General features: G+C 42.8%; 3 protein-coding genes across 7 annotated transcripts in view; 2 read left to right on the forward strand and 1 right to left on the reverse strand.

Moving 5' to 3' along the window:
* LOC128764517 (signal-induced proliferation-associated 1-like protein 2) overlaps positions 1-17,920 on the reverse strand; it is a 94,865-nt gene extending 76,945 nt beyond the window's left edge. For all 4 annotated transcript variants that reach the window (XM_053874289.1, XM_053874287.1, XM_053874288.1 and 1 more), the window contains exons 1-2: positions 17,784-17,920; positions 4,876-4,959 (exon numbers count right to left, since the gene is read on the reverse strand). The gene's annotated coding sequence lies outside the window, so the exon portion shown is untranslated. The remainder of the gene's footprint in view (positions 1-4,875; positions 4,960-17,783) is intronic.
* Positions 17,921-18,321: 401 nt separating this feature from the next.
* Positions 18,322-20,545, forward strand: map10 (microtubule associated protein 10). The gene has a single exon (XM_053875520.1). The coding sequence runs from the start codon at positions 18,393-18,395 to the stop codon at positions 20,538-20,540; it is 2,148 nt and encodes a 715-aa protein (XP_053731495.1). The 5' UTR covers positions 18,322-18,392; the 3' UTR covers positions 20,541-20,545.
* A 600-nt stretch (positions 20,546-21,145) lies between these two features.
* On the forward strand, positions 21,146-25,928 carry ntpcr (nucleoside-triphosphatase, cancer-related). Of its 2 annotated transcripts, XR_008415809.1 has the most exons (6): positions 21,146-21,210; positions 21,422-21,584; positions 21,646-21,748; positions 22,528-22,725; positions 24,071-24,256; positions 24,353-25,928. XR_008415809.1 is itself a non-coding variant. In XM_053875280.1 (5 exons), the coding sequence occupies exons 1-5, from the start codon at positions 21,177-21,179 to the stop codon at positions 24,137-24,139; spliced, it is 567 nt and encodes a 188-aa protein (XP_053731255.1). In that variant the 5' UTR covers positions 21,146-21,176; the 3' UTR covers positions 24,140-25,928. The 2 variants fall into 2 exon arrangements, 1 of the variants encoding a protein (XP_053731255.1); XM_053875280.1 differs by having other exon boundaries at positions 24,071-25,928.
* Positions 25,929-26,039: the final 111 nt, after the last annotated feature.

Raw genomic sequence — 26,039 nt, forward strand, 5'->3', positions numbered from 1 at the left:
AGCTCAAATAACTAAGTCAGATTTCTTGACAGATCATCATCGATCAACTGCAAATTTCAAATCTGAAGAGTCACCGGTTTACAGTTCATGCAGTACATTGAGAATCACAGAAGACACATAATGCACATCTGGTTACGCACACAACTTCTCGAATGTATTGAAAGTTATTAGACATCATTAGCCCGTGATTAGTCAAGGAGTTTGCTTACTGAAGCTGATCACCAAGTCTGGTCATAGTCGACCTACATGCTACAGACTACAGGCTCGGACTAAGCTGTTCACATGCATGTTAAAAGCCCAAACTTAGCTGGTCTAACAGAATAATTTGTTTTTCTGAGCATCTTGTAATGGCAGTCAGTAATTCGGGAAGGCTAATACAGTGTCCAAAACATTACAGAAGATAAATCAGTTTATGGTTTGGCAGACACTTGTCTTTCATTTCAATGTATGAAATGAAAATGTTGTGGAATCCCATGCAATTACAATTAGAGATGAATGTTAAGTTATCATCATCGTATACACAAATGCGACCACAATAAGGTCTGAAATACATTGAACGTTGAAAAGATGAATGATTTCTTCTTCTAAATTAGATATTCATTCATATTCACATGCCACAGAAAAGCATTTGCAAGGTGCCCTTGAGTAGATGAGGGTCCGGTATAGTGATGAAAATGAAGTGTCATGCCTTCATTGCGTTGAGAGAACCATCATGGACTGATGGGGGACATCAAAACTAACACATAAGACATATTTCTGATCAGGAAAATAGCGGTCTGGGTCGTGTGCGGCACACATGGTAGCACTGCAGTGTCATTCAGTAATTAATTAAGCACTCCAAAGGGAACAGTCTGGTTAAGCGAAATATCTCTTTATTCTCCACAGGCAATTTTTCAGAGCAGAGAGCAGTCGCTCATATCATTTCTCAGTCCCAGTTCCTCCTGCAGTTGGCATCTCCTCCATGGAGTCACTTTCAAAGCACTCCCCCCAACCAGTGGCATCAAAAACATCTGTTCCCGGCACTGCCACCCACATAACGTCGCCCAGCCGCGGCAGAGTGGCCTGCAATTGCAGGCAGCAACCAACACGCAAATGTAAATGCAAGAAAACCAGACAGCCACAGTTTGACAGCGAGACAACAACATGCCAACAGTCACAGCCAGGGACGGAGAGCAAAGTGGAAAAGACACACAGAGGGTGGAACGATAGTGGCCAGGGACCGGCGATGCCGCTCAAGGGAGAGATACACAAGAAGAATCTACCGTAAAAGAAACTCAACAATGAGAGATGATGGGGTACTGTGGAGTGTAAAGGCTAGCAATTGTGAGTCAGACTCTCCAGGGCATATTGTGGGATATAAGGCTGCAGCAGAGCAATTTGACCTCCATCTAGTTCAAAGCAGTTCTGGTGGTAAAGAAGAGACACGGCTAGATTGAGTCCGGCCGTGTGTCCTGTGGCTTTCCACACATTTTCAGGGTACACTAATGTATAATTTTGCAGCAAAGCGTCTGGGTGTCTTGAATGTTGCATGTGCGATAAGAGCTCCCTCCACTATACCGAGCATCAAATCATAAACTCAATTCAGTCAATAAATAGAACCTTAAGACAGTTTAATATGGAAGCGGCTACATAAAAGAAACTGCGCTATATCACGGCAGAGGAGGCGAAACATAAACGTCCTCTGGCTCTTGATCAGAGAGCAAGAGACAGTAAAGTGGCATGATAGCTTGAACATTAATATTATATAGCTCTGATTATGGTGAGAGCTGTAGAATGATTGGCAGATAAAAGATTCAGCCTTTTCATAAGGCAGACAAATTGAAGTGCAATTTATTGTCACTTAGAGTATTAAAACAGATAATCCAAAAGAGCTGCTAACATGATAATAAAGGACGCTAACAACTATATTAGAAATGCATGGATGTTGACATAACAGGGCGGTTGAGAGACTTGTGCGACTCTTCACGGCATGCGTCAACTGGTTGTGTTGCTGTCGGATAGTAAGGCGATGTTATTGCACACATAACGATTGCCAGCATGTATTGCGTGTGTTAGAGCAATTATTACACTTGTGTGAAATGTGTGGGATTAGAGTCTGTCTGTGCTCGAATGCTTCCTGAAACACAGAGGGGGCGAAGGGTGATGATTAGATCTCGGGATATTAATCTGCCAACACATGTCCAGGCTAATGTTGAAACCAAGTTGTCTGTCACAGCCCTATTTGCATCAGACAAGTATTATCATGCTCTTATTAAAAGAAGCCTTCGCTTCAGTAAGATCACAACAACACCACAACTGTTGTTCTGTGCCGTATTTTTTTAATTTGGTGCTTCCCCACGAGGTGGTTATATTAGTCTATGAATCTTGTGAATGTGTTCTAGTATAGTGGAGGGGTCAAGATTGCAGACTGTTGGTGTTGTTCGCCTGCAGCCAGGTTCTCGTAGCTTATTTTGAGTAGGATCTGGATACTGATATGACTGACTGCGAGCACTTCTCCATGTGCAGTTTAAGTGTGTTTAAACCATCACCATGATCTAAAAACGTTATTGCAACCGTGAAGGATGTTTGACATGTACTGCCTAGAAGTGTTCTTTCCTGGTGTGAACGCTGCACCATTCAGGGAAGTGTGTTTAGCTCAGGCTGTTGCCCGGTGCAGAGCATCAGGAGGGAGGGGAAAGGATAAAGAGAAGCAATGGGTCTGAGTTGTTTCCATTCCCTCAGCTCGTTTATGGAAACATTATGTGTGTATGTTTGAGTTCTCACGGACAAGGAAAAGATTCGGGAAGTAAGTAAGCAGAGAGAAGAGTGAAAAAGAAAACAGAAGAAGGAGAAATGCTTCTTTTTGCTGTTTTCTCTGGACGGGTCCTTGCTCTGTGTGTGTCCTCCATTGTGTCGTTATCCCTCTGGCAAGGACCACAAAAGCCTCCATTTATCTATCCTGAGTATCCAGCCATATTGAGAAAAGGCCCCGAGAGGCAGGCAGCCATCACATGCGCCAGGGTGACATGGCTTTTCCCTTGTTAACACTACAGTCCTGCACCCGGCACCACCTCCAGCCGAGTGAGGGATTACTCCTCCTGACAAACCGGCAAAAAGAAGAAGTACATCTGTTCTTTATATTTGCATTTCTTTGGTTGGGATCACAATGCAGCACTTGACTCGAAGGAAAGGCGAACATTCTCAGTCAGGCGTGAGAAACCCACCCCATCAATGAGGCCTTTTTTTTCCTACCATTTCACTCCTTTAACACACATCACAAGGAGCGGCTCCCACAAAACGCAATCTGTCAGTTCGGGGACGGATCGGGCCACTTTATTCATGATGCCCTCTCATCAATTTCTATTTACTCGCCATTCTTGGGTCTGGAGTGCAATTTTAGGACATCGCAATGTGGGCTATTCAGCGATCGGCAGCTCTAATTGCAGAGTGAGAGGAATTTTCTTCAACGTTGAGGCGCAACAGCTGCAGCTGGCATGGCATGTGCTGGGTGTGTTTGAGGGAGGAGTGTCGCCCGAAAGGGTGTCAGAGACCAACCTCCCACAAAGCGCCACCCGCATGTCCACACCTTTACATACATGAGATCTAACTTCATCACTTCATGAGTCACTGCGGCAAAGAAAGGTTTTGGAGAAAGACCTTAAAGGCACAGAATGCTTTGAACGCCGACTTGCTGAAGATGGGACATCACTATGTGTTGATGTCATTTTACGTAGAAATTTGGTGCAGTTTATTGTGTGTAGAAGCATGTGGGGAGCAAAATTGCATCATGTTACATGCCATTAGAACAAAAATGCAAAATAAGGGCACCTCAAGTAACTCAACGGAGTACATTGGGTAGCAGAAGAGATGTCATCTTCAGCCTCACCACTATTTGCTTTTACCACATATTCATGGACAGTAGAGTAAAATGGCTCGCTTTTACTAAATAAACACAATAACAGCACAACAATGACATGGAGCACCCAAATTTCCCGTCTCCCTGAGGCGTCATTATGCTTTGCTGAATATCTAGGTTCCTATTCAGCCACAGACAATAAACAAACCAGCCATTTGTACGTGATGTCGAGACATCTCTTGCTCTTTTTTGCGTCTAAATCTATTCCCATTCCCTCTCGCTACACCAACATCTCACCAACCGCCCCTCCCCGACTGCTAAATGGGTGAAGCATCAAGGGAGACGAGTGCGGATGAATTCATTCTATCCACCAGGAGCCAAGTGCACTGATCCGACCTGACATGGGGGCCCCTTGTGATCAAATGACCTTTGACCTTCAATGCCGATCGAGGCCACCGATCTGATGAGGTGATCTAATGGAGACTGGGGGGGAGCAACAAACCGCCAAATATTTGTTAAGGATGTTTCCACTTCAAGAGCAAGTACAATCGTTGCACTCACCAATATAACACTGAGGGAACACAACTTACGGACAATAGTTAGGCTATTTTTATATTCCTCATGAAGCAAAATACGCACTTGTTTAGGACAGAAATAGTGCAGTAACAGTCGAGCCATGTATCATTATAGATGCTGAAGTCAACAATGAGAAATGATTATTCAGCCTTGATCCTTGCTCATGCAGGTTTATATTACCCATCTCTGGTTTCCCTCTTGTGTATTTAACTCAGCTATGAAGCATCTGACACGATAATTATACGTGTTTAGACAAGAATTCCAAGCAGCATGTGAAAATGAAGTCTCAAGAGTCTGTCTTATAACAAAAAGTATCAGCGAGTTGTAAACCTGAAGGCCAGTGCACGGTGAGGCTCAAGGTGTCCGTCCTGATCATAGTAGAAATTAATGTGCTTGAACTCTCCATCCTCCACCATTGCTAAATAAATAGTTATTATTCAGGATTGATAGCTTGTTGTACTTACATGGTGATGTTGCATTCAAGACACCAGGGCTCTGGGTAATTCCATTGAAGTGACCTCCAATCTCCAACAATAACTTGACAATTTCTGGGGGAAAATGAATTTCAGATATTAGATTTTGAGTAGCAAAAAGTTTCATGATTCAAGTTTCAACTGAAGAGTTCATTAAATAAAGAACAAAGGTACGACATCATATTGAACTAAATTCTATCAACTATTCTCAACATAGTTAGTGTTACAGAGGCAGCAGTCTCAGCAAAGACGACCTTCAGAAACCTCCTACCACACCAGTGAGTTTTGGATTAACTTGGTAGTGTTGTAGTCTGAGACCAAGTCGAGACAAAAACCTGGGAGGGGCAAAACCAAGACCGAGCTCTTGACCAGGTTTCTGTCTACTCTGGTCCTGGTCTCAACTCAGTCTGTTGTTATGTGGTCTTGACGATAAGACTACAACCTGATCCCTTCATTCCGGTTCACCTCACCTTAGGATGTCTCATCATCTATTAGATGTTCTCTAGAAACAGGTCCAATTTCATCTGAAACCAGACTGTTACATAGGTCAAACCAAATAGGTGATAATAACAGGGTAATGAAATAGTCCTAACTTCCCAGAAACAGCTACGTACAGATTGATGTCATTGCAAATGATCTGTCTTTAACACTCAAATCTGTTCAGAACACCACCTTGTCTGTCAGAGGTTTGTATAAAGACAGATTATGGATAACTGGAGTTATGTGTACAATTGGTTGTGAGACACTCATAGCCCAAAGCTATTTTTACCATGGTAAAGACGGAATTTGCCCAAACCGTTCCCTAGAATTGAAGGAGATTCACAAAATATCATATTTCGATATTCATTTCATTTATCTCAATATTGCAACAATATGACTATGGGATTAGTGACTCTATTTATCTTTCAAAAAAGTAAATGTAAAAAGTAAAAAAGGCAGTATGTGTTAAGGACAACAAGACACCAATATTAAAAATGTAGTTCATCTCTTGTTTATGAAAATATTCCCGGTGTATTCCACAAGTGAAAAGTTCACAGTCGCCAAGTAGAATACAAATCAACACCATTTTTCTTCACACTACAATTGAATAATGTATTTTTGGGGCTGTGAACACCAAATGGCTGCAAACCCATCAAACAGTAGATAAGGAACGCGGCCGGTTTAAAAAAAACAGACTGGATGAGGCAGTGTGGATGAAGTTCATGAAATGAGAACAGACAGCACAACACAGGCTGATGAGGGAGCTGAGAGGAGTCGGGAGGAAATATGAGCTGCCTCCACCGGGACCGTCTTTTGGGAAAGCCTTTCATTTAAAATCAAGCTAAATGACAGGAAACAATTAACCTACACTGGTTCTCTCTCTTGTCTCGAGAAAATGTCAAATGCTACCACCTATGAACATAAACCCTGTTGTGCACTGATGGGACACAATTTGTAACATGCTGTTTAGCAAAGCGATTACTACTATGGGTATAAACTCCAAATTAAGGCACTTTTCTCGTTCGTCTCTGGTGCCAAACTCAAGGCCCATGCGAAGGAATAAAAAAAGATGTGTACTGATGACATATTCAGAACCGCTCTCCTTCTGATTGGACCTGAGTATTAAATCCGTACTGATTAGTCAAACTCATTCTTTTCCAGAGGCAGAAAAGCAGAAACAATCATGTGGACGGAGATTACATTTGCTTTTAAACGCAAAGTGAAAGTGCAGTGTTGTGTTCAGGGCCAGAATATTGCATGACTGAGCCTGGGTTAGCTTTATTGGAACAAACATGGCAGGAACTGCTCCACAAATTACATTAAAGCAGATGTTCAGTTACGTTTTGGGTTCAACAGCGCATGAAGAAGGTGAGCCAAAATAAAGCTCATGAATGGAGGCTTGTATATTCAGCATTAGAAAATATCACGCAAAACAATATGCCCATTTGCGCAATTTCAATTTAGAGAGAAACATGCTTGTAAAAAAACAAACATGTATTTGCACTCTTAGGTTTTTTCATAATGAATCCTAAAATGCTCCTTTTATATTCACTTTTGAAAACTCTTCAATCACTGGCTTGCAGAGCATAGAAATAAATGACATCTTCAGAGTTAATCGCTCAACTTTGCTTCTTGTTTTGATACCCAATGACAAGGTTGTAAATCCACCATGTTGCCTTTTTATTGTTGTTGTTGTTTTTCGTTTGGTTGATTTACGACAACTAAGCAAGCAGCAGTAGAGTAAATAAGCAACTTCCTGTTGACACATAACAAATGTTGGTGGGTGGTCATGTGACATGCTTAACCAGCTGTTGCTGTAGATACTGAAAATGCAAAACTTGAGTCTTCACTGAATTGGTGGGAACAATTGTGTTTTGCGTTTGCCAAGAAGAGGGGCAGAATAAGTGTTATATACACAGGGATTTTATCTCCTATTTTTTATGAAAATTATATATATTATTTGCATGCCTTAATGTCATTTGTATTTTAAGGTTACACTTTAAATTTGTAATGACTCATTATCTTATGTACTTTTTTCCACAAGTCAGAAAAGGACCTTCATTTCTTGCCCGAAGGTTGTGCTTCAAAGCAAGTGGATTAGCATGATGAGATTTTCCCAGCGTAGGAGGAGTAACTCCTGTTTTTGGCAACATAGTGAAATGTGACTCGATGGAGGGGGACCACCTCTTAAGATAAACCGTTAAGTAGGACTATGAAAAATGTACAATGCGCTCGGTCCTATGGAGAACCCTGCAGCCCTTTGAATCTGGGGGGTCACGTCCTGTTGGAAATTAGATACTTCCCCAGCTAAAAAAAGTATCTAGGAGTCTTGTTACTGGGGGATCAGCGCAGCATCTTCATCGTTATTCTGTACTTAACCCAAGGACAAAGATCTCCATTTAGTCCCGATACCACTTTTTTCCAGACTAGAAAGAAGTATGAATTTGAGTACTGACAGTTGCCGAAACTGAGTACCAATATGAGCAGTTAACAATACCACAGCAACCATTTTAAATGATGTTTGTTTTTTCTGCATGACTCCACTGCCACAGATTGAGCGTATCTGAGTCGTTTCGTCAGAAATCAGAAATCAAAGACGGCGTGTCTGCAATCGGGCAGTGGATCTCTTTTATATTAAAATGTGAATAACAACCTCTTCACGTCACTTTTCATTGATTTGATGTCAGAAGACCAGTAAGCGCCATGCAGTGCTCCGTAAAAAATTGAACCGTCGCATATTACAAGAGGAGCCAGGTTCGCCACTGTGATGCGCATTTGGGAGTATATTTGTCATATGAGAAAGGATAAGTGTGGCATTAGCGCTTGCCACCATCCTTATTTGTGGAAGAGTAGACAGTCCCGTAAAAACATGTGATGATTGAATATCCAGAATATAGCAAGGGAACACTGTAGTGGATATTGGGTGCTGTCATGAGCGAGTTCTTGACAAGTATCGCAAAATTGGCCAGTAAATTGTCAAGTTCCGATAAATGCTCTTCCTCTCACCTCAGCCTCAGCCATATGTAGCAGCTAAAAGAACAAGATGGCTAAAAACGAACCAGGTGTTGGTGTTTGAACCTTCTTTCAGAGATACAGCGAGTAGCCCAGCCATCTGGGACAGACGCAGAGTACTGCAGCTCCTACATATCATGAGGAGCCAGATGCCTCCCTCAAGAGGTGTTCCAGATATGTCCATCTTGGAGGACCCAGGACTTTGGAGATATTACGTCACATGGTTGGCAAGGAAACACTATCTTCCAGAGACGGCCTTTTTGCATCAGGTACAGCCACCATGACCTTTGTGTATAACAAAGACCGACAGTATAACATGGGAAAATAAACTATTTATTTTTTTACTTTCTTAAACAACCAACTAAGCGAATGAAATCCTTGCCAGGAAATACAAGCCAATACATTCAAACCTACTGCATCTATCAGCATGCTGGAAGCGTTAGCCGACCCCTGACCTTCTGTGCTTGTGTGCTCCTCCTAAACATAGATTATCTCGAGACAGACGAGAACAGTGTAATTATGCAGCTGTTCTCAGATATACAGCACCTGGTGATGCACACAGAGACCGAGCTTTGGCCGGGGCACGTCAAGCAAAGTGCTGAACTGGCTGTGGCCCTTCAGTCTTGTTAACATTTCAGAGAAGCTCCACAGGCCTCCAGTAAACAAAGCCTGGGGAAGGTAAGCAATGAATGAAGCAACAGTGTAGCTTCTAGGCATTATAGGAAGAGCACACAAAGACCTCTTGTTGGGATCCCAACATAGCATCCGAGACAGTGTTTGTGAATACGTTATGTAATCTCCTTTTCATTTGTGCCCTCTTCTTCTACGGCACTCAGCCCATATAAAGACAGGCATTCAGTGTCAAATGTACTGGTCTTCTGGCACTCTATCCCACAGCGTCCCACCCGCTGTGGCAGACCTCCAAACATCCACAGCAGCTTTCAATACACTTGGGATGATGGGGTGAGGGGGGGGTCAGTTGATCTCCTTCACACTGGCAGATTACAGAAGCAGGAGAAAGAGAAGAGAAATCAGGCCACTGTCACTTCAGATCATTATCTGCCATCAACAGTCTATACAAATGACAAAAAAAACGAGGCTGGGCCAAACTGATGTCACCGAGAAAGAGGGAAGAAAATCTCAAGTGAGACGGAAAACACTTCAACAGCTCTGAATTAGCTTTGCCTGGCCGGGCGGCAGCTCCTTAAACACACCACACTGCATCTCAAACACTTCACATCCACTTCACCGTTGCCTTCCACTCGTAAAATGGTTTCCCATGCACACCAGTAAGCCCAGTATCTCAAGCTTGAATTAAATAGTCACTGCCTCTGCCTGCTCTGCAGTCAGGCCAACGGCAAATCCATCTTCAGGCATTTTTGTGCTTCAGTTGTCGACTGCGCCTGGCCTGGTTTAATGGGCTGAGTCAATTTAAAGCGGCATCAACAAGAGGAGAAAATATTGACAAATGTTTACAGCATCAATTATTCAGACAAGACCGACCCTCCCTTTATTTATTCTGCAAAACAATTGTGGTCACGTGATTTTCATTGTGTCGCTTGTGTATTGCTTGGGAAGCTTCCTCACTGATGTAATTGAAGGTAGTTTCCCTGCTCCCGCCTCACTTCATTCTGTATTATAATAGAGGGAAATAGCCTGTAATGTTGATGAACTTAATGGTAGAATGGGTTCATAAAAGAATCCTTGTTTCTAAATCTATCCTGAGACCGTTACCAACCGGTCAAGCTAATGTTCTTGTAACACGCGGCCTTTCAAATATGTGCATGAGCCAGTTCAACCTCTCAGTACCTCTGCTAAGGAAGTTATGTTTTCCACCCCATTGTTTTGTCTGTCTGTCTGTCTGTCGGTGTTCAAAATAACTTAAGGATGGATAAAATTTTCCGGAAACGCGTGAAGGGTTTCTGCTGGGATATTATGAAAATGTGGCAATAAAAAAAACTTGACTTTTACTGAAAAGGTCACCATAAAAATGCTAGGTCCACAAGCAACAGACTTCAGTCATTATGAGCTTTCTTTGTACAGTTTACTGTTAAAAACATCATAACTGTGTCAATCTCCAAGATGTATTACGTATTATCTGCTTGTTTTATGTTTCAACTTTGTTTTAATATGTTTGATCACTTTAGAGTTCATCTTTAAAAAGGCGTGGCCACATTCATTATTGACATGGCGGTGCACCACCATTGTTTACATGTAGGAGAAACCCCGGTGTGTCATGGGACAAGGAACATCAAGTGTTAAGTACAAAGGACATACACAGGCCCAGGTTCAATTTCCAGCCCAAGAATCAAGTTTCAGTTCTTTAAAGGATTCTATATTGGTGGAGATTTGCACTCTCTGAGTGCATTTCTAGTTTAATCTGTCATGGTGTTTCAGATACATTTTGAGAGAATTGCCACCAACATTTCTGAACTCCAGAGAGTTTTCAAGCGAAGCAGGTGCTTTTTCAGGCAGACATACCTGAAAATCACTAGCTCAATTAAGTTAAAGACAGCTCTGAACATTAAGTAGCACGAGCTAAAGGTAGAAACTGCAAGGCTGCTCGTAATTTATCTGTGATTGCCACTATCGAGAAGGCACACAAGTAGTTATTGGCAGATAAATTTAAATGTTGTTTGGAGCAGCTGCACCAGAGAAGTTCTCCCGCCACACTGCGTGCTAATTGTTTTTCAGAACCAGATTCATCACCCCTCATTTAAGGTCCAATGGTTCATGCTAAAGTACACTTAACATAACCCAAACCTGTTAGTGAAATAATCCAGCTGTCCCGCTGTCAAGCAATGAATAGTTTCATGTCAATTATGATATTAAAATTTTCAATGACGATGGCTGGTCAATTGCAGTCTAAAACAATGGATTCCAAATATCTTATTAAGTAATTACTGGAAACACACAACACTTAAGTATGCAATGTTTTTTTTTTCTTTCCAGTCTCATTAAATGCCTTTTCAAAACAAGAGAAAGAACAAGTTTTAACTTTCAAAAGCACAAAAGCAGACGACTACACTTTCTTTAGTGGAAGAGAGGGCACATGAAAGGCCTGAGCATAAAACCCAGACGCTTTCTCACCATTGATAAAACTCTGCTTGAGCTCGAGTTCCTTCCTGTAAAAAGGCTGATATCCACAGACGAGGCACATTCCACACAAAGCAGAACAATCCAGTATTATGTCCTTACACTCTACAAAGCCGCGCTTCTTTGTCATGACTAAAATGTCTGCGAGATGTCTTTTTTAAATCTACGAATCCTTCGCAAAATTGCACTAAACTGGAGCTGAAATAATCTAGCGCAGAGCACAATTTCACTTCCTCACAGTATGGTGCCATGATTCAGAAATCATTTTTAGTTTTACAAACGCAACGTCAAACAGCAAAAACAACAAAAACAAATTAAAGTGCTAGCCACAGCTAAAGGTACTATAGCATATGAGGCAAAATAGTATTGAACAACTAGGTACTAAGTTCCAAACACACAATGGTCAACACATAAGGAAGTGCTACTGTACGTAAGGATGGAGTCTAAGCTGCCTTATTTTAATCCTCTGAACTGGATGGGTGAGGATGTGTTGCCTCAGTGGGCACGGACTTGACCTTCACTCCCAATTCTACGCTCAACCAAATCCAGTATCACGAGGACAATCTTCCTACTCCTCAGTTCACCACTGAGGTTATTTGAAGGATACTGGCGGCGATGGCTCGCTTCACTGGCTTACACTCGCACCCACGCCTGTGAACAGGGTGGAAGTTGAGCACTTAACGGCACATCTGTCACGGTTCTGCCCCATTTGACCTGTTAATTACAATCAACCTCGATCAGAAACAAGTCAGCGGAATGTTTACCTTTGCAACTACTCATTCATCGCCTCACTTGGATCGACGCGGTGGGCTGCAGTTTGTAAAAACGGGAACGGACGACCCTCACAAAAGCAGCATTGACCTTGTTAGCCAACCGAACACGATACTTGAAGTTATATTTGACCGCTTAAATCAGACACATAAGCAAATCGGGGCACGTTAGGAGTTACTTGATATGACTGTTGTTTCTGTTACATAAATACCACTTAATTAAAATGTAACAGAATCCGGTCCATAGGAGTCCTAAGAACAAATGCAGAGCGAGACAAAGAGAGGAATGTTGGGTGTATCAGTCATGTCTGCTCAGCCGCTTTCTTTTTCGCTACAGTAGGAAAGAGGTATGCAAACCAAATCCCTTCTTATCTCCCAATGGAGTGCAACCAGAGAGGTCAGTTGCCCTGATTGTCTGAGCCTGCTGAGGAGAGCACAGACCCGGTTAACCCGCTGGGTCACGGCTGGTCCTTGGACACACTGACCATTAGGTTAATGACAAGCCAGCGATTCTTTCTCCCCTTTGTGTCGCAGGAATAGACATTTAGACAAAACACGTAGGGAGGGTCAGCAACTTTCTCTGGCCTTTCCCCTCCAACATTCCTGATATAGACACTAATGAGCACCCATGGGAACCAGAGGAACCGACATAATTCATCTTGGCAGGGTGTGTTTTCCTGTATTGCTAATCCATAATGCATGAACATGATGGTTTTTGGAGTGACAATAATGACTGATATTTGCGACCTGGTGTGGTGGCATTTGCCCTGATGTAGACCGGCTTGGCAGAGGAAAATACAAAAATGTCAAAGTAGGCCACATTAGCTCGCCTGCCGCCCGTGTGACGTACGATAATAACATGATGGAGTAGCAGCGTACAACTGTTGTACACCACTGAGGTGTAACTTGTCTCCTTAATGGAGACAGATAATGATAACCTCGACGTAATGTTAGCAAGGTAAACACATACCACAAAAACGAGGCATCAACATTACATTCCTTTCTCAATGTGGGTATGGATTTATTACACTCAAATTTTTAACTCTCATTATTCTGTAATGTGAATGGAAAAATTCCCAGCATGTATTAACACCCTGAAGTATGAGCTGAGATTTCCCAACCTTACCAGTTCTGGTTGGTTTAAAAAAGCCAAAGCAGTTGTTTAACCATGTTAATTGGGCTCAATGATTAACATGAACATAGTGAACATCGTACTCAGCATTGCTTGTAAGCATAACATCTTCCACTGAGTCAATGTTTCATCTGTAAGACCAGTTGAGATTTTTATTTCCCTCTTTATTTTAGCGTCTTAATCACCTCCTTTGGATACTGATGGTTGGCTTAGGAACTACAACACAGCTGAATGGCATTATTGCTTTTAGGAAAAGGTTTATCATCAAAACAGACTATAAAAGCAAAGCTGACTCATCAGTGATGGTCTGAAGTCCAATATATACTTCCTCTTCAGATGGAAAAACATCATCGGTATTTACCATCTGAGTCACATCTGTTAGCCATCACCATACAGTAAAGATCATCCGTCGCCCGAGAGTGAACGTCAAATCTCACTCAGTAAAATTGTGGGTCGGTTAAAAAGGTCATTAAATAGTGTGAAGTTGAAGTCTATCTAAGCTGATCATGTGATGCTGCCTTCACCAGCGTTTGGATGGATAAAACGAATACAAGATTCATGAAAGAGAATGTGAATCGAACAAGTTTGACGGGTGATGCCATCATAATGTCTCAACATTCTTGACGCGCATCACTGCAGCGAACTAAGCTGGATAAACTTTTGACCTCCCTCTTGACCCACATTGCACCCTCCTTCTTGGACTAGTAGAATCTTGGCTGTGTGTCACCATGGGCTGACCCGGGTTCTCACCAGCACTGGCACGATCAGCATTTGACTTTTATCATTATACCATCTGCTTCATGCAGCAGCGTCGCCTGCAGCCATGGTAAAGCTTTTTCTCTGGTACAGGCACGTCACGACATCCAGATGAGTGGCAGCTTTCACGGAATTATATAGAAGGAAACAAAGTGCATTTGTGTCAGGTGGGGACGACAAACATCATGTAATGTTCCCTCAATGGTCACGCTTACTAATACTCAAATATTGATTCAAAACATAATGCATAAATCCCTGGGTAAGCAGGTTTTAACATCTGACATCTGCATCTACTGTAAAGCTCAGGCATAACAATAAACCCACCGAACGTCAACTTGACACAGATAAACAAACACGCTTTGCGGCATACAGAGGCACATATGTCCTCAAGTAACATGCCACTGGCTATAATGCTTGATTCTGCATAAAGCAGAAAGAATGGAACAACAAAGCTGCTGGCGTATTCAAGTGGTTTCACATGATGTTTGCTGACAGTCAAATGGCAACTAAGCAGGATGTTGAACATGCCGTGTTAAGGCCAATGCACTGACTGCACATGAGTAGTCGCACGATGTATAGAGCTGACCCAAGAGCAAACCCAGTCTCAGAGCACTCAGTGCCGACTTCTGGCGAGGTATAAAATTTAAACACACACCATTACTTTCACAGTCGTGAAGAAATTCTGGAGAATATAACCACTCAATTCCGGAGGTTTTCACGCACTGCTTTGCAATGAGAAATGGCTTGATAGGGATAGAACGTTAAAAATAAAAGGGCTACTTAAGCAGGTGATGGACCTTCAAAGTTAATAGTAATACTTACAGTAACCAAGTGTACAAAATCCTTACTTAACATAACAGGTGCAGGAGTCATCGAACGAATGCTGAGACATTAAAATAGGTCGAAACAAACACTAACACACTCTAAGGTCAGAGGTGACAAACTCACAGACAGATGAGGCAGAACAGGCCGACAGAATGTGGAATTTTCCGCCTATATGTAGTCAACAATATTTTGATCTAAGCTGTTATTTGAGCCTCAACTGTTGCTGTGCATTATGGGGCTTCTAGGACAAGCACTATCTACTTTTCTTATTGTTGGTTGATGTGATCTGGTGTTGGACATACCTGCAAATGAAAAGTCGAGAATAGCCACCGGCAAGTTTTACGCCATGAACAGTGGCAGTGGAGAACATCAGTCAACCAAAAACCAAGTGTCCAAAGCTTGGTTGGTTATCTCATATAAGTTTGGCATTTTGTAAACTTTTCAGGCTAATTCACGGTTACAATACACCTGGACACAGCAGGTCTGTCTTCCCTGAGGCTGCACTGGTTTTCATTTCAAATAGACGCCAACACAGTTGCCAGAGTTCAAGTTGTGATTTCAACATTAGTCTGATACTATGTGCACTCACTCATCAGTCAGTTAATAACACATGAGAGCAACCTAACAACGCCCTAAAGTGGAGCTCAACTTCTATTAACGTCATGGGTTCATTGACATTAATTCATACACCCATGCAAACATTTCAGTGCTACCTAGCTGAAACACTTTTCTGATGTTACTCCCAATAGCTAACTCTGAAGGGTGGACTGCACGACTGCATCACGAAGGGCATTTCCCTTGAAGTGACAAGGGCGCTGTAATCCTTCTATAAATCCAGACTGCAATCAAAACAAAGGGTGAAAAGAATACCAAGCGAACCTCTGACTCTCAAAACAGCAGCAGGCAGCATGTGATCCCCGTCTGCTGGTTGTTGGGTTTTAAAGCAACAGGATTGGCTGGTGGAGGTCCCATTGTGTCTCTCTGCTAACCCAGCGGTCAGCAGGTCCATGCCATTTTCTGATCCTCATCACATGCAAATGGGGGTTACAGGATTTTAGTGGTAGCTCATGCACTAAAGCAAGAGCGAATAATGATGAGGGAGTCATAATGTAACTTGACTTGTGCTGATGCTCTTTTATTGACTCGCAGCAAAGCACCGTGGGAACAGACAAAGAGATCCGAAAACATGACCAAGTACACGGTTCAGTAGAATTTCTGCAGCTGGGGTGTAAGAAAAAAACATTCTCATTACGCACTTGATATGTGGGCTCAGTGTTATGGTAACATCTTTAGACAAACACTGTAACTCTAGTGGGGCGTCTCCAGGCCCACAAGGCAAGAAGACATCCTAAATAGCTCCGCAATGATAACAACTGGATATGTCCTGTGGGCATGTCACAGGAAGCCGTTTCTCCGCCAAACTTGACAGGTGCCTCATTGTTCCGCTGAGCGCACATTGTGCACATAACTTTATTTTGAAAGACACATCTTTCTGGATCAATTACCTATTGTCTGGTTATTCACGCGGAATGATGAGGATGCGTTTCTCTCTAAGGAGATTAATGCAGCTCGGTGAAGGAAGAGAGTGACAGATCACCAGTGAGACTGAAAGACTTGGTGCTGTCATTACGCAGCTCATGAACAGCTCTCCTGCTATAAGACAGTGGGTGAGAAAGGCTCTTTAACCTACATCTTGTTTAAACTCCCTTATAGGGTGGAAAACGTCCTCCGGAGAAAACATCAGCAATTTCTCTCTTTCAATGTACAACAGGCTTGTTGAACACATTTGTACACATGTGTCACTCCATATGTCGTTCTCCTGGTGTACAGCTGAACAATAAAAGGGAACCAAAAAAAACGTTCAATGAAACACCAGGTCTTAAAACACCCCAGTGCCTACTTAGTTCAGCGGAAAACTAATCTTTCCCAGACATAAAAGCCATCAAAAAAATAATAGTTCCTTATTGATTTTTAAGCTTCAGCAGCAGAGAAACAATCCCAGACTCACATTTACACTCAGCTGCTCTCATGTCTGAGCAGGACTGAGGCCCATTTATTTCCTTTTTATTGGGAATTTAGCGACAGCTTAGAACAGCATAAACATCCTACAGGAAGGCAGCGAAGAACATGGAACTTGAGAGCAACAATAATTCCCCTGTTAACTTCTACAGTGGGATGTATGGGAGCTTGCCACAGCAGTCACAGGATCAGACATACATAACGTCAGCTCCAAAACAGTCGTCACGCATAATCTGTCAAAGAAACTAGTCATGATTTGTGACGTTAATTTATGGATTTACAAATAAGTGCAGCAGAACAAAGGGAGCATGGCTGAATTCGCGAGAATAAACGCATTCTTGTGGCTATTACACCCACAACTCCCCACGATGGCAAAACAAGAGCCATTGCCACTGACCAGACGGACAATGTCGTCTCTACCGCCTCCCACTGTTCAATAAGGGCACTCCACTCTGAAAATTCATTCAACAATAATAATTTTGAACGAATTTACCTTGACCCCACAACGCCATGTGCGAACTAAACACTTTAAAACAAGGACACAATCCTCCTCCCGGCTGTGTAACACTAAAATCTGTTGTGTTGAAGTAATGTTTACCACGGTTATTTAACGTACCAGGTGGAGAGTCACTTCGAGATTTCAATGTGCGCGAAAGACATTTGAGATTTATCACAAGTGTATGTGTGGAGACGCGTAGTACAGAGGCGTGAAAACAACTTTTGTGTCGGATACATATTGAGTTCTCTGCTGCTCGCTAGCGTTTGTGTCCTCAGTTTTCACACATGTGGAAAATAGAAGCGTCTCTTACCTCACAGGGAAAAGCGATATCCTGCTTGTAGTGCTGTGGTTGTTATCCTTATAGGGTAAAGCCAGTTGTAGTTGGATAGTCGCCGGGCTCGCACCTCTCCCTCACGGTCTCAACCTCCAGACTGAAGTCGAGGTCCATCCAGCACCGAGCTCCGCGATGACAACAGGAGAAAGTCCCCGCCCACCGGCGCGCACAGGCGGCTGCTCACCAAGTCCACTCGGAGATTCTGCTATTGCAGCGTTAAAATGTTTAAAACGTCTAGTGCGTCTCGTAAACTTCGCATTCTGTTCAATATGAATCACTTAATTCTAGAAATATTCCAGCGGCGCCATCATGTGAGCTATTAAGAAAGAAATATCACATTTTATTTGTGCTATGCGTGATTTCACTTGTCTGTTCACATGTTAACTAATTTATACGATATGATATAAAACTAAAAAGAAAGTCTAAAAATATCCGTTGAATTCAGTGATCGCTGTGAAACTACAGTTCCCAGAAATCAATGGGTGTTGATGACGTAATCGACCCTCGACTGTATCCATGGACGCTGCAGGTGATTTAGCCACCGAGCTAGTGTCAAGCTAACAGAGCGCTATATCGCCGTCCAGAATGGCCAAACAACGAGGCGACCTCGTCGGAGATGTTTTATTTTCGTTGGACTTTTTAGTGGAATTCATTAAAATCAACGAAGAGAAGACAGTCTCGGACGAGCTCGCTGTTGCGGTTCGACTGTTGGACTTTCCGACGCTGATCGTTTATCCACCTGAGCAGAGGCGCAGCCACAATCGACGTGAATATGTTTTCAACAGAGGCAAGTCGTGTTCGTTCAGAATGAATCTGGACTCTCTGTATTCACAACTGTCCAGCAACCCCCTGTCTGTCATGGTTTTAGACGTGAAAGAGGAAATCCCAAAGCTATTAGGGACGTGCTTCATTCCACTGGAAAAAGTTGTGGGCAGAGTCAGACAGACTGTTGCAGGAGTTGGTGTTTCTTCACATGGAGAACGGGGGACAGTAACTCTGCGAGACCTCAAAGGGGACACCTCCGGATCTATGACTTTGAGTTATAAACTGTCTGCTGCAGGAGCTTCTTTACAACCTCGTGTGATGGAGAATAATCATCTAGACTATGTTTCAACGGACAAACTACCTGCTCCACTGGCTTCCTCGGTAAAGGCTCGAACTTCAGCAGGTGATGAAGCTCCTTTATCCATACAGGATGAGACTGATACAGCTGACATCCGGTTGCAAAATGCAAATCATTTAAAAACTGAGCAAGAGCAACATTCTCCTCCGGTCAACGATGAGAATAACAGTGCGAATGTATTCTGCCCTCCTTATCTTTACTTCTGCAACACTGGTGACAACAAACTAGAGGGATGGGACACTAACATTCCACAGGAGGCTGAGACGTATAAGGACTCTTGCTCTGAAGATGGATCTGAACATCCTACAGTGAGGGACGTTAAAGTCGGACCACCTGCAAAGAGTTCGAAAGACTCCGTCGTGGAAAATGTCTCTGGAGATGCTATAAGACAGTTGCCGCTATTAAACGCTCTTCTTGTTGAGCTGTCACTGTTAACTAGCCAAAGTCCACACCAGGCGTTGTCCATTCATCCCAATTTGGCATGTATTTATCGTCCAATTTCCACAGACCCTGCAGCCGCACAGGTCAGCGCACCACGGAATACCAAGCAGCAGGCTTTCCCTTCTCCTAGATACCACTCCACACCAGTCACAAGTCCTAACAGAGCCCATGAAAGCGTTCAGAAAAAGGAAGTGTTTGAAAATAAAAACGCAAAATCGGTAAGGAAGAAGCTGGTGTATCGAACAACGAGAACTTTCAATCTGCGGCTTCAGAAAAATTCTGCAGCGTTAAACCAGCGTGAGTGTGTGATGCTAGTACAGAACTCGTGCAAAGAAAGTTTTGTGAAAGTTAAAGCATCAAGCAAGAAAGAATCTGTAAAACATGATGTAAATGTGCACAGCAGTCTGGCAGATTTGAAAGTTTCGACAGAAGAAGACAGAAAATCTCCTCAAATTCCACAGTTGCCACTTCCTGTCCCCAGTGAGGATGTTGTCCCACTTCAGGACAGTACTGAGCATCACAGTAACTCAAACCTCTCACATTCTGAGTTAGAAGATGAAAAGAGTCATTCATCCAGGCGAAGTCAGCGCAGCCCTGTGAAATCTTCCTACTCAGCATGCAGCAGTGAAGACAGAGAGGAGGCAAACTATGCTGATGATTTCAATAGTCTCGACCCCACTGACTCGTGCTCGCCTGACCTGGCCAGCAGTCCAGAGCGCACTCGAGCCCGGGTGCCTGCATCACCGACTCATCCTGACAATTGTGAGTCAGATTCAGATGCAGCTCTGAGGAGAAATGCCCTTCCTGTGCCCAAATGGGCTGACTGTTCTCCACACCAGACGCAGGGTGCAGTACAAGCTGCAACTGCGGTACGTGCACCTCTCTTTTCCTCTGATGAAAGCGACACGGTGGGTTCAACTCATTCCAAGAAGACATCGACGGAGAGCATCAGAGGAGATGGCGCTTCCTTTAAAGACAGTGACGGATCACAGGAGGGACAAAAGAGGAGGATGAGGAAGAGCAGCGGACGTTCAACAGAATCACTTTCCTCTTTTCATCACTTATCAGAAGAGGAAGAGAAGGATGAACTTGGAACGCTGGATTTGAGAAAAGAATATCAACATATTTCAAAGCTTGTGGCCAATAAACTGCCTGGATACACCATGTGAACACTCAGAACATGTTTTGTGTGACGTTAATAAAGTTTGAAAATAAATCAACGTTTCTTCTGTTAGTAAGCTTTTTCATTAATATGCATTCCTTCACAGAAAACAAAACAATGCCATCACTCAAATTCGAATTGCCTTCACTATAGTCTACAGTCATTCTAAATTTTACAATAATTCTTAAAAAAGAATGTGGTAGCATTTTGTAGCACTCATATATATATACTGCATTATTGTCATGTTGAGTGTATATAATAATGAATGGTATCTCAGGACAAGGTATATCAAGCATTACGAGTAGCGACTAAGGCTTAAGAACCTCGAACCCTAACTCTTATATTACTTAAGAAAGCGTGGTATCGTTATTACCATTTGAACTATATACATTTAATTATATTTTGCAGCCATCACCGAACTTCAGTGACAAATTTCGGTCCGTTCCTATAGAAATGCAGTGGCTAAACATATCAACATTTGGACTAACACAGTTAGAAAGCGGTAAAAAATAATTGATTTAAATTTCTGAAGTCAACATTTATCTTTCTTTCAAGACAAAAGGCCCGGATCGTCCGTTTCCCCTGTAAGACATCTGCGCATGCGCGGGGCTCTGTGTACGGAAGCAACGTGTGGAGAAGTGCAATGATCAAACACGTTTTCTTGACAGGACCTCCAGGTAGATTTCAACTCTTCTTAGCCTCACAACTTCGCTCTAGGCGGTGAAAATTAGCATTTGTCAGTCTGTTGAGTCTTGCCTTAATTTTGCAACGCTTTAATCTCGAAATACTAACCAGCTTTTAATAAAATAACTTAGCAATTTTATTTAAGATCGATATCGATTTTATTTTTTCCCCAAAAGCTTTTACATTTGTTGAATGTTTGACCAGGTGTGGGCAAAACCACTCTCGTCCAAAAGGCGTGCGAAGCTTTAGTGTCATCGGGACACGCAGTGGAGGGATTTTACACCCAGGAGGTCAGAGATGGAGGCCGGAGAGTGGGCTTTGATGTGGTCACCGTGGACGGACAAAGGGGGCCCTTGTCCAGAACCAGGTAGTATGTGAGCCTCCCTTTTTATCCGAGCATGTTTTGACAGTATTTGATGTCAACACAGAGACATGGCTGCAGCCGCTCCTGGTGGAAGGGAGCACACAGTCGGGCAGTATGTGGTTGACTTGTCTTCATTTGAACACCAAGTTCTCCCCCTTTTCAGGAAGGTAAGAGAACTCCTCCATCGATAGATCACAGAGTGCAAAACACCCCTTTTTCTTGTCCATTAACAAGTCATCGCAGCTTTGAATCCCCCCAAACTGATGGCATAATTAGAGGCTTGCAAACACATAAATTCCGGCGTGACATTTTTAGTGTCGGTGGTGCCGTCTGGCTGCTGCTGACCGTGTTTAATCCACCATGTAAAGTGAGCCTCCAAGTGCCGCCTACACGTTTGCTGTAAAATAAGGTGTCTATATATCGACCGGAGTGTGTTCCACTTTCATCTCAGTCATCGCAGCGGAACACCGCTGGCGTGGAACGTGCGTCCACTGCCATCCATCAACTTCACGTGTATGACAGATTTACATTTTCTTTCCACTCAGATGTTATAGGTGTCCTACTCTACCACTCAACTGGCCAGCAATGCATGTCGTGGGTTGGAGTGAAATGTATAGAAGAATGTATCTTCTCACAAAATCATACTTTACAGATACTGTTGGCAAATTTGAGCTTTACTGGTACTTGTGTCAATGCTTCATCAAAGTTTTCCTGTGTTTTTCTGTGTTCCAGATTCTTTTTTAAAATGTACAATCTCCACTCCAAAGGAACATTTTAAACATGTTAATATGCTAGCTTTTGTTGCACTTTAAATCACCATTTAATTTGATTTTGAGTTATTGATGCATATTTACAGTCCTCATAAAAAGATGCCAGATTTGCCCCCTGGGTCTTTAGTCTGACAACTGCTGTAGATAAATGGTTAATTTGTGTCCTTTATCTACAGCCAGCCCCAGCTGACCACAGGAGGGTGTTCATCATCGATGAGATTGGGAAAATGGAGCTCTTCAGCCAGTCCTTCATCCGAGCGGTGAGAAACACCCTTGACAGCTGCACGGTTTTGGGCACCATCCCTGTTCCAAAGGGGAAGCCACTTGCTCTGGTGGAGGAGGTTCGCAGTCGCGCCGATGTCAAGGTCTTCACTGTGAGTGCAAATACCAGCACACTCTTTGTCGTGAAGGAAATATATCTGGGTCAGTCAAAGAGCTTTAAAGTGTCGGAATAGCTGTTTACACCGTGTCCTCTTGGTCTTAGGAGGCTGTCAGTCTGCTTGGCAACACAGAAAGGCCGTGCCCTGCATTATCCCTCTCCTATGGCTGGATTAAGTCTAAATCATGCGTGACTGATTCACAACAAAGGGTGGTCTCAAATGTCAAAAAAATTCATCACGGGAGACTCTGCTTTGGATATTGTCATGCAAAGTTCTCGTCCTTGTTTAACGTTCCGTGGTCCTAACTGTAAACAAGGCAATACGAGCAGCTAGCGGGGACAGCAATGATCGATCCTGTCACTTACAAGACAGTGGGTCAGAGATTATCCACAGCATGCGCAGCGCTAATCTCATGGTGTTCACTGTTGATCTATGTTTCGAGGACACTTGGTGGCTGTGAGCTGTCCCCAGACCTCCACCAGGAGAGGAGGACTTCCAACAAGATGCATAACTTTTGTTTCATATTCTCATTGACAGTGTTTTGTTTTCTCAAGTTTACCTGAAATTTTGTTGCCTTAACACCACCTGGCTGCAATTGACTAAAGTTGAAACAAATAGGAGCTGTTCACAATTTGACACCCTTGAAATCATGCTGTCACATTCACTCATCCCATTTTCTCATGAATTATGACACTTCTGTAGCTGTTTTAAAATGCCATCAGCTATTAGTGTTCTAGTGTTGGTCAGGAAATTTGTGGTTATTTGTATTATTTCCAGGGTTTGGACTGTATGAGATAAATTTCTATTAATTCATCACATAACAATGCTAAGAGCACAGATTAACTGTGTATAAACTTCCCTTCCTGGGAGACATTTTGCTACAATTTCTGGCGCGCCACATTATTCACTGTCGTGTTGTAACCATGATGGAGAGTGCGTAAATGAAATGGTGCTGATGCATGGAAAGTTGAAAAACAACAATAGAAAATGTTGTTCAGTGCACTTTATCTTTTTAAGATTTCATTTATCACTTTAGCATCTTGATGAAATGATAGATCATTTTTTTGAGTCCCACTTTTTTGCGATACATTATTTTCTTCTGTTCATGAACACAATACAGTTTCTGAATCGCTTGTACTGTAGTTATCTGATGCGCGATGTTGGTCTCACTTTGACCCCGGTTATTGACTGTTGCCTTGTATATTGACCAGTAACGGTAAATTGATCTGTGACCTCGGGCCTGGTCACCACTTTTCATGAAAGTTATACACAGTGTTGATCGAAAACAAAAGAGCATTTTGTAGGATTTTTATTTTTATTATTCTCTGGTCTCTTCCAGGTGTCCAAGGAAAACAGGGATTCCCTTCTGCCTCAAATCCTCTCGGTGCTGCAGGAGTGTTCTTCCTAACACGATTATAAAGAGACTCAGGCAGCAGAAAAATGCTGCTTTTCTTCCGTGTCGTTCTGCTGACAACATGTTTAGAATGTTCAGACTGCGTGGATCCTCGCAGGGCACCATGCTGAGGTGATGACCTTTGTTCAAGGTCGTCCCCAGCTACCAGAGTTGGTGTGTAACATGCATGCATTCATGTATACAATTCATTTTTCTTCCCTCACACAGCCTGAAAATGGACTGCATGCTGAATAATTGATGGTGAGCCTGAACGCAGCGGGGCGGTTGTCGAGCGAGTGCGTAAATATCCTAAAGCGCCCGGAGTCAGGCATCTGCCAGTCCCCAAAACAGCTCTGCTTTGTTTCTCCTGGAGCCGTACTGTTCATGGTGTGCTCTCATCACCACACGGGAATAAAGTGTTGTGGAAACAACGATGCCCCCGAAAGATTATTAAAAATCTGGGATTAGAAGATGGCACTCTTGTAGAATACATCCGTTTTGTTGCCTGCTTGAGGTTGGTTCTCGGGGCAGCAGCCAAGATAGCAAGGCCCCTAATGTCTCCTGCAGCTCTGAGTTCTGAGAGCATAATCTCTGCTGTGTGTCCTGGGTCTGCCCCAGTGCCTCCTCCTCATGGTCATGCTGAACACCTCACAAGGAGCCATCTTGACAAGATGTTGGCATCACCTCAGTTGACTCCTTCACTGATGGATAGAAGTCGGCTGGAGTGTCTCACTCTTATTTCTACAGGAGAGTCTCATGTTCTTGAGGTCACGACTCAAAGCCTCATTGGTGAAGATGAGGCTGGTGAAACCTAAGAAAGCTGGGAAACGTTCACAACATGGATCAGAACATTTTCTGTTAGAGCTGTAATCTTGAACTCTCCTTGATCCTTGACTCTTAACTCAATGAAGCCAGCATCACCTGCAACATTGGAGCATGTATTTTTCTTTCTCTATATCTTTCAAAACTTCATTTGATCCAAATATGAAATAGAAATGCCTCTTTGACAAGTTGAAGTCTTACTATCTTGCTTCTGAATTTTCATCCACCACTCTTGGAAGAAGATCAATATCCCTAGCTAGCAGGGCAATCAATGGGTGATGTCATCATCGATATCACTGAATATGATTTATTCATGCCAATTATCTGCTGAGCTCATCATAAAAGTGCAACATCTCTCTTCCCTGGTTTCATTTGAAATCTTTTAATCTTGACGGTCAATAAATATCTTTGACTGGTTTCAGGGCTTTAGTGCTTCATCCGCTCAGATAATGGATTCTATATCCACGTGGCTTCAGATTACAGCGCAGGATAAATGATATCACTGAGTGTGGGATTTTCCCCTTGTCAAGAGCATTTAAGGAGGATTTGGTCCGCTGATGTAAAAGGTTCTGCATCTGCCAAGTCTTTTGTTTCTTTTGTAAACTTGAAGAAAGTGAAACTTGACTGTCAGCAAATATTAATCCTGTTCGCCTGCTGTCGCAATGTTCTTCAGGACAGGTTTCTGCGCACTGAGCTATCATAACAGTTAATATCGACAGGCTTTCCTATGCTTAGTTGAGGTCAAGTCGTGGGGGCAGCAGCCAAAGCAAAGACGGCCAGACTTCCCCCACACTTCTTCTAGTTTTTTCTAAATCTATTCACATTTACATCTCCAATTTCTTGTTTTGTGACCATAAATTGCATTAAAAATGTAACTGTTGTCCTCCACTTAAACGGCTTTATTCTCCTTTTATTCTCCCAGTGGAGTTTAACATGGTAAGGGACTTGGAAAATTGATACAATGATCCAAACACAGGTTTTAAGATTCAATTCAATATTCTTTCTTGACAAACTCATGGTCGTCAGGCCGTCGTGATGGATACAGCTATACATAGTTTCTGTTACTCAAAGTTCAGTCAAAGTCTTTTGTCTA

This window comes from Synchiropus splendidus, chromosome 9 (assembly GCF_027744825.2).
Source record: "Synchiropus splendidus isolate RoL2022-P1 chromosome 9, RoL_Sspl_1.0, whole genome shotgun sequence".
NCBI lineage: Eukaryota > Metazoa > Chordata > Actinopteri > Syngnathiformes > Callionymidae > Synchiropus > Synchiropus splendidus.

Bases quoted from the DNA above. Each gene is read 5' to 3' on its own strand.
- map10 (XM_053875520.1), top strand. From the start codon at position 18,393: ATGGCCAAACAACGAGGCGACCTCGTCGGAGATGTTTTATTTTCGTTG.
- ntpcr (XM_053875280.1), top strand. From the start codon at position 21,177: ATGATCAAACACGTTTTCTTGACAGGACCTCCAG. The intron at 21,211-21,421 runs GTAGATTTCAAC...ATGTTTGACCAG, and splicing joins TTTCTTGACAGGACCTCCAG to GTGTGGGCAAAACCACTCTC. The intron at 21,749-22,527 runs GTAAGAGAACTC...CTTTATCTACAG, and splicing joins TTCTCCCCCTTTTCAGGAAG to CCAGCCCCAGCTGACCACAG.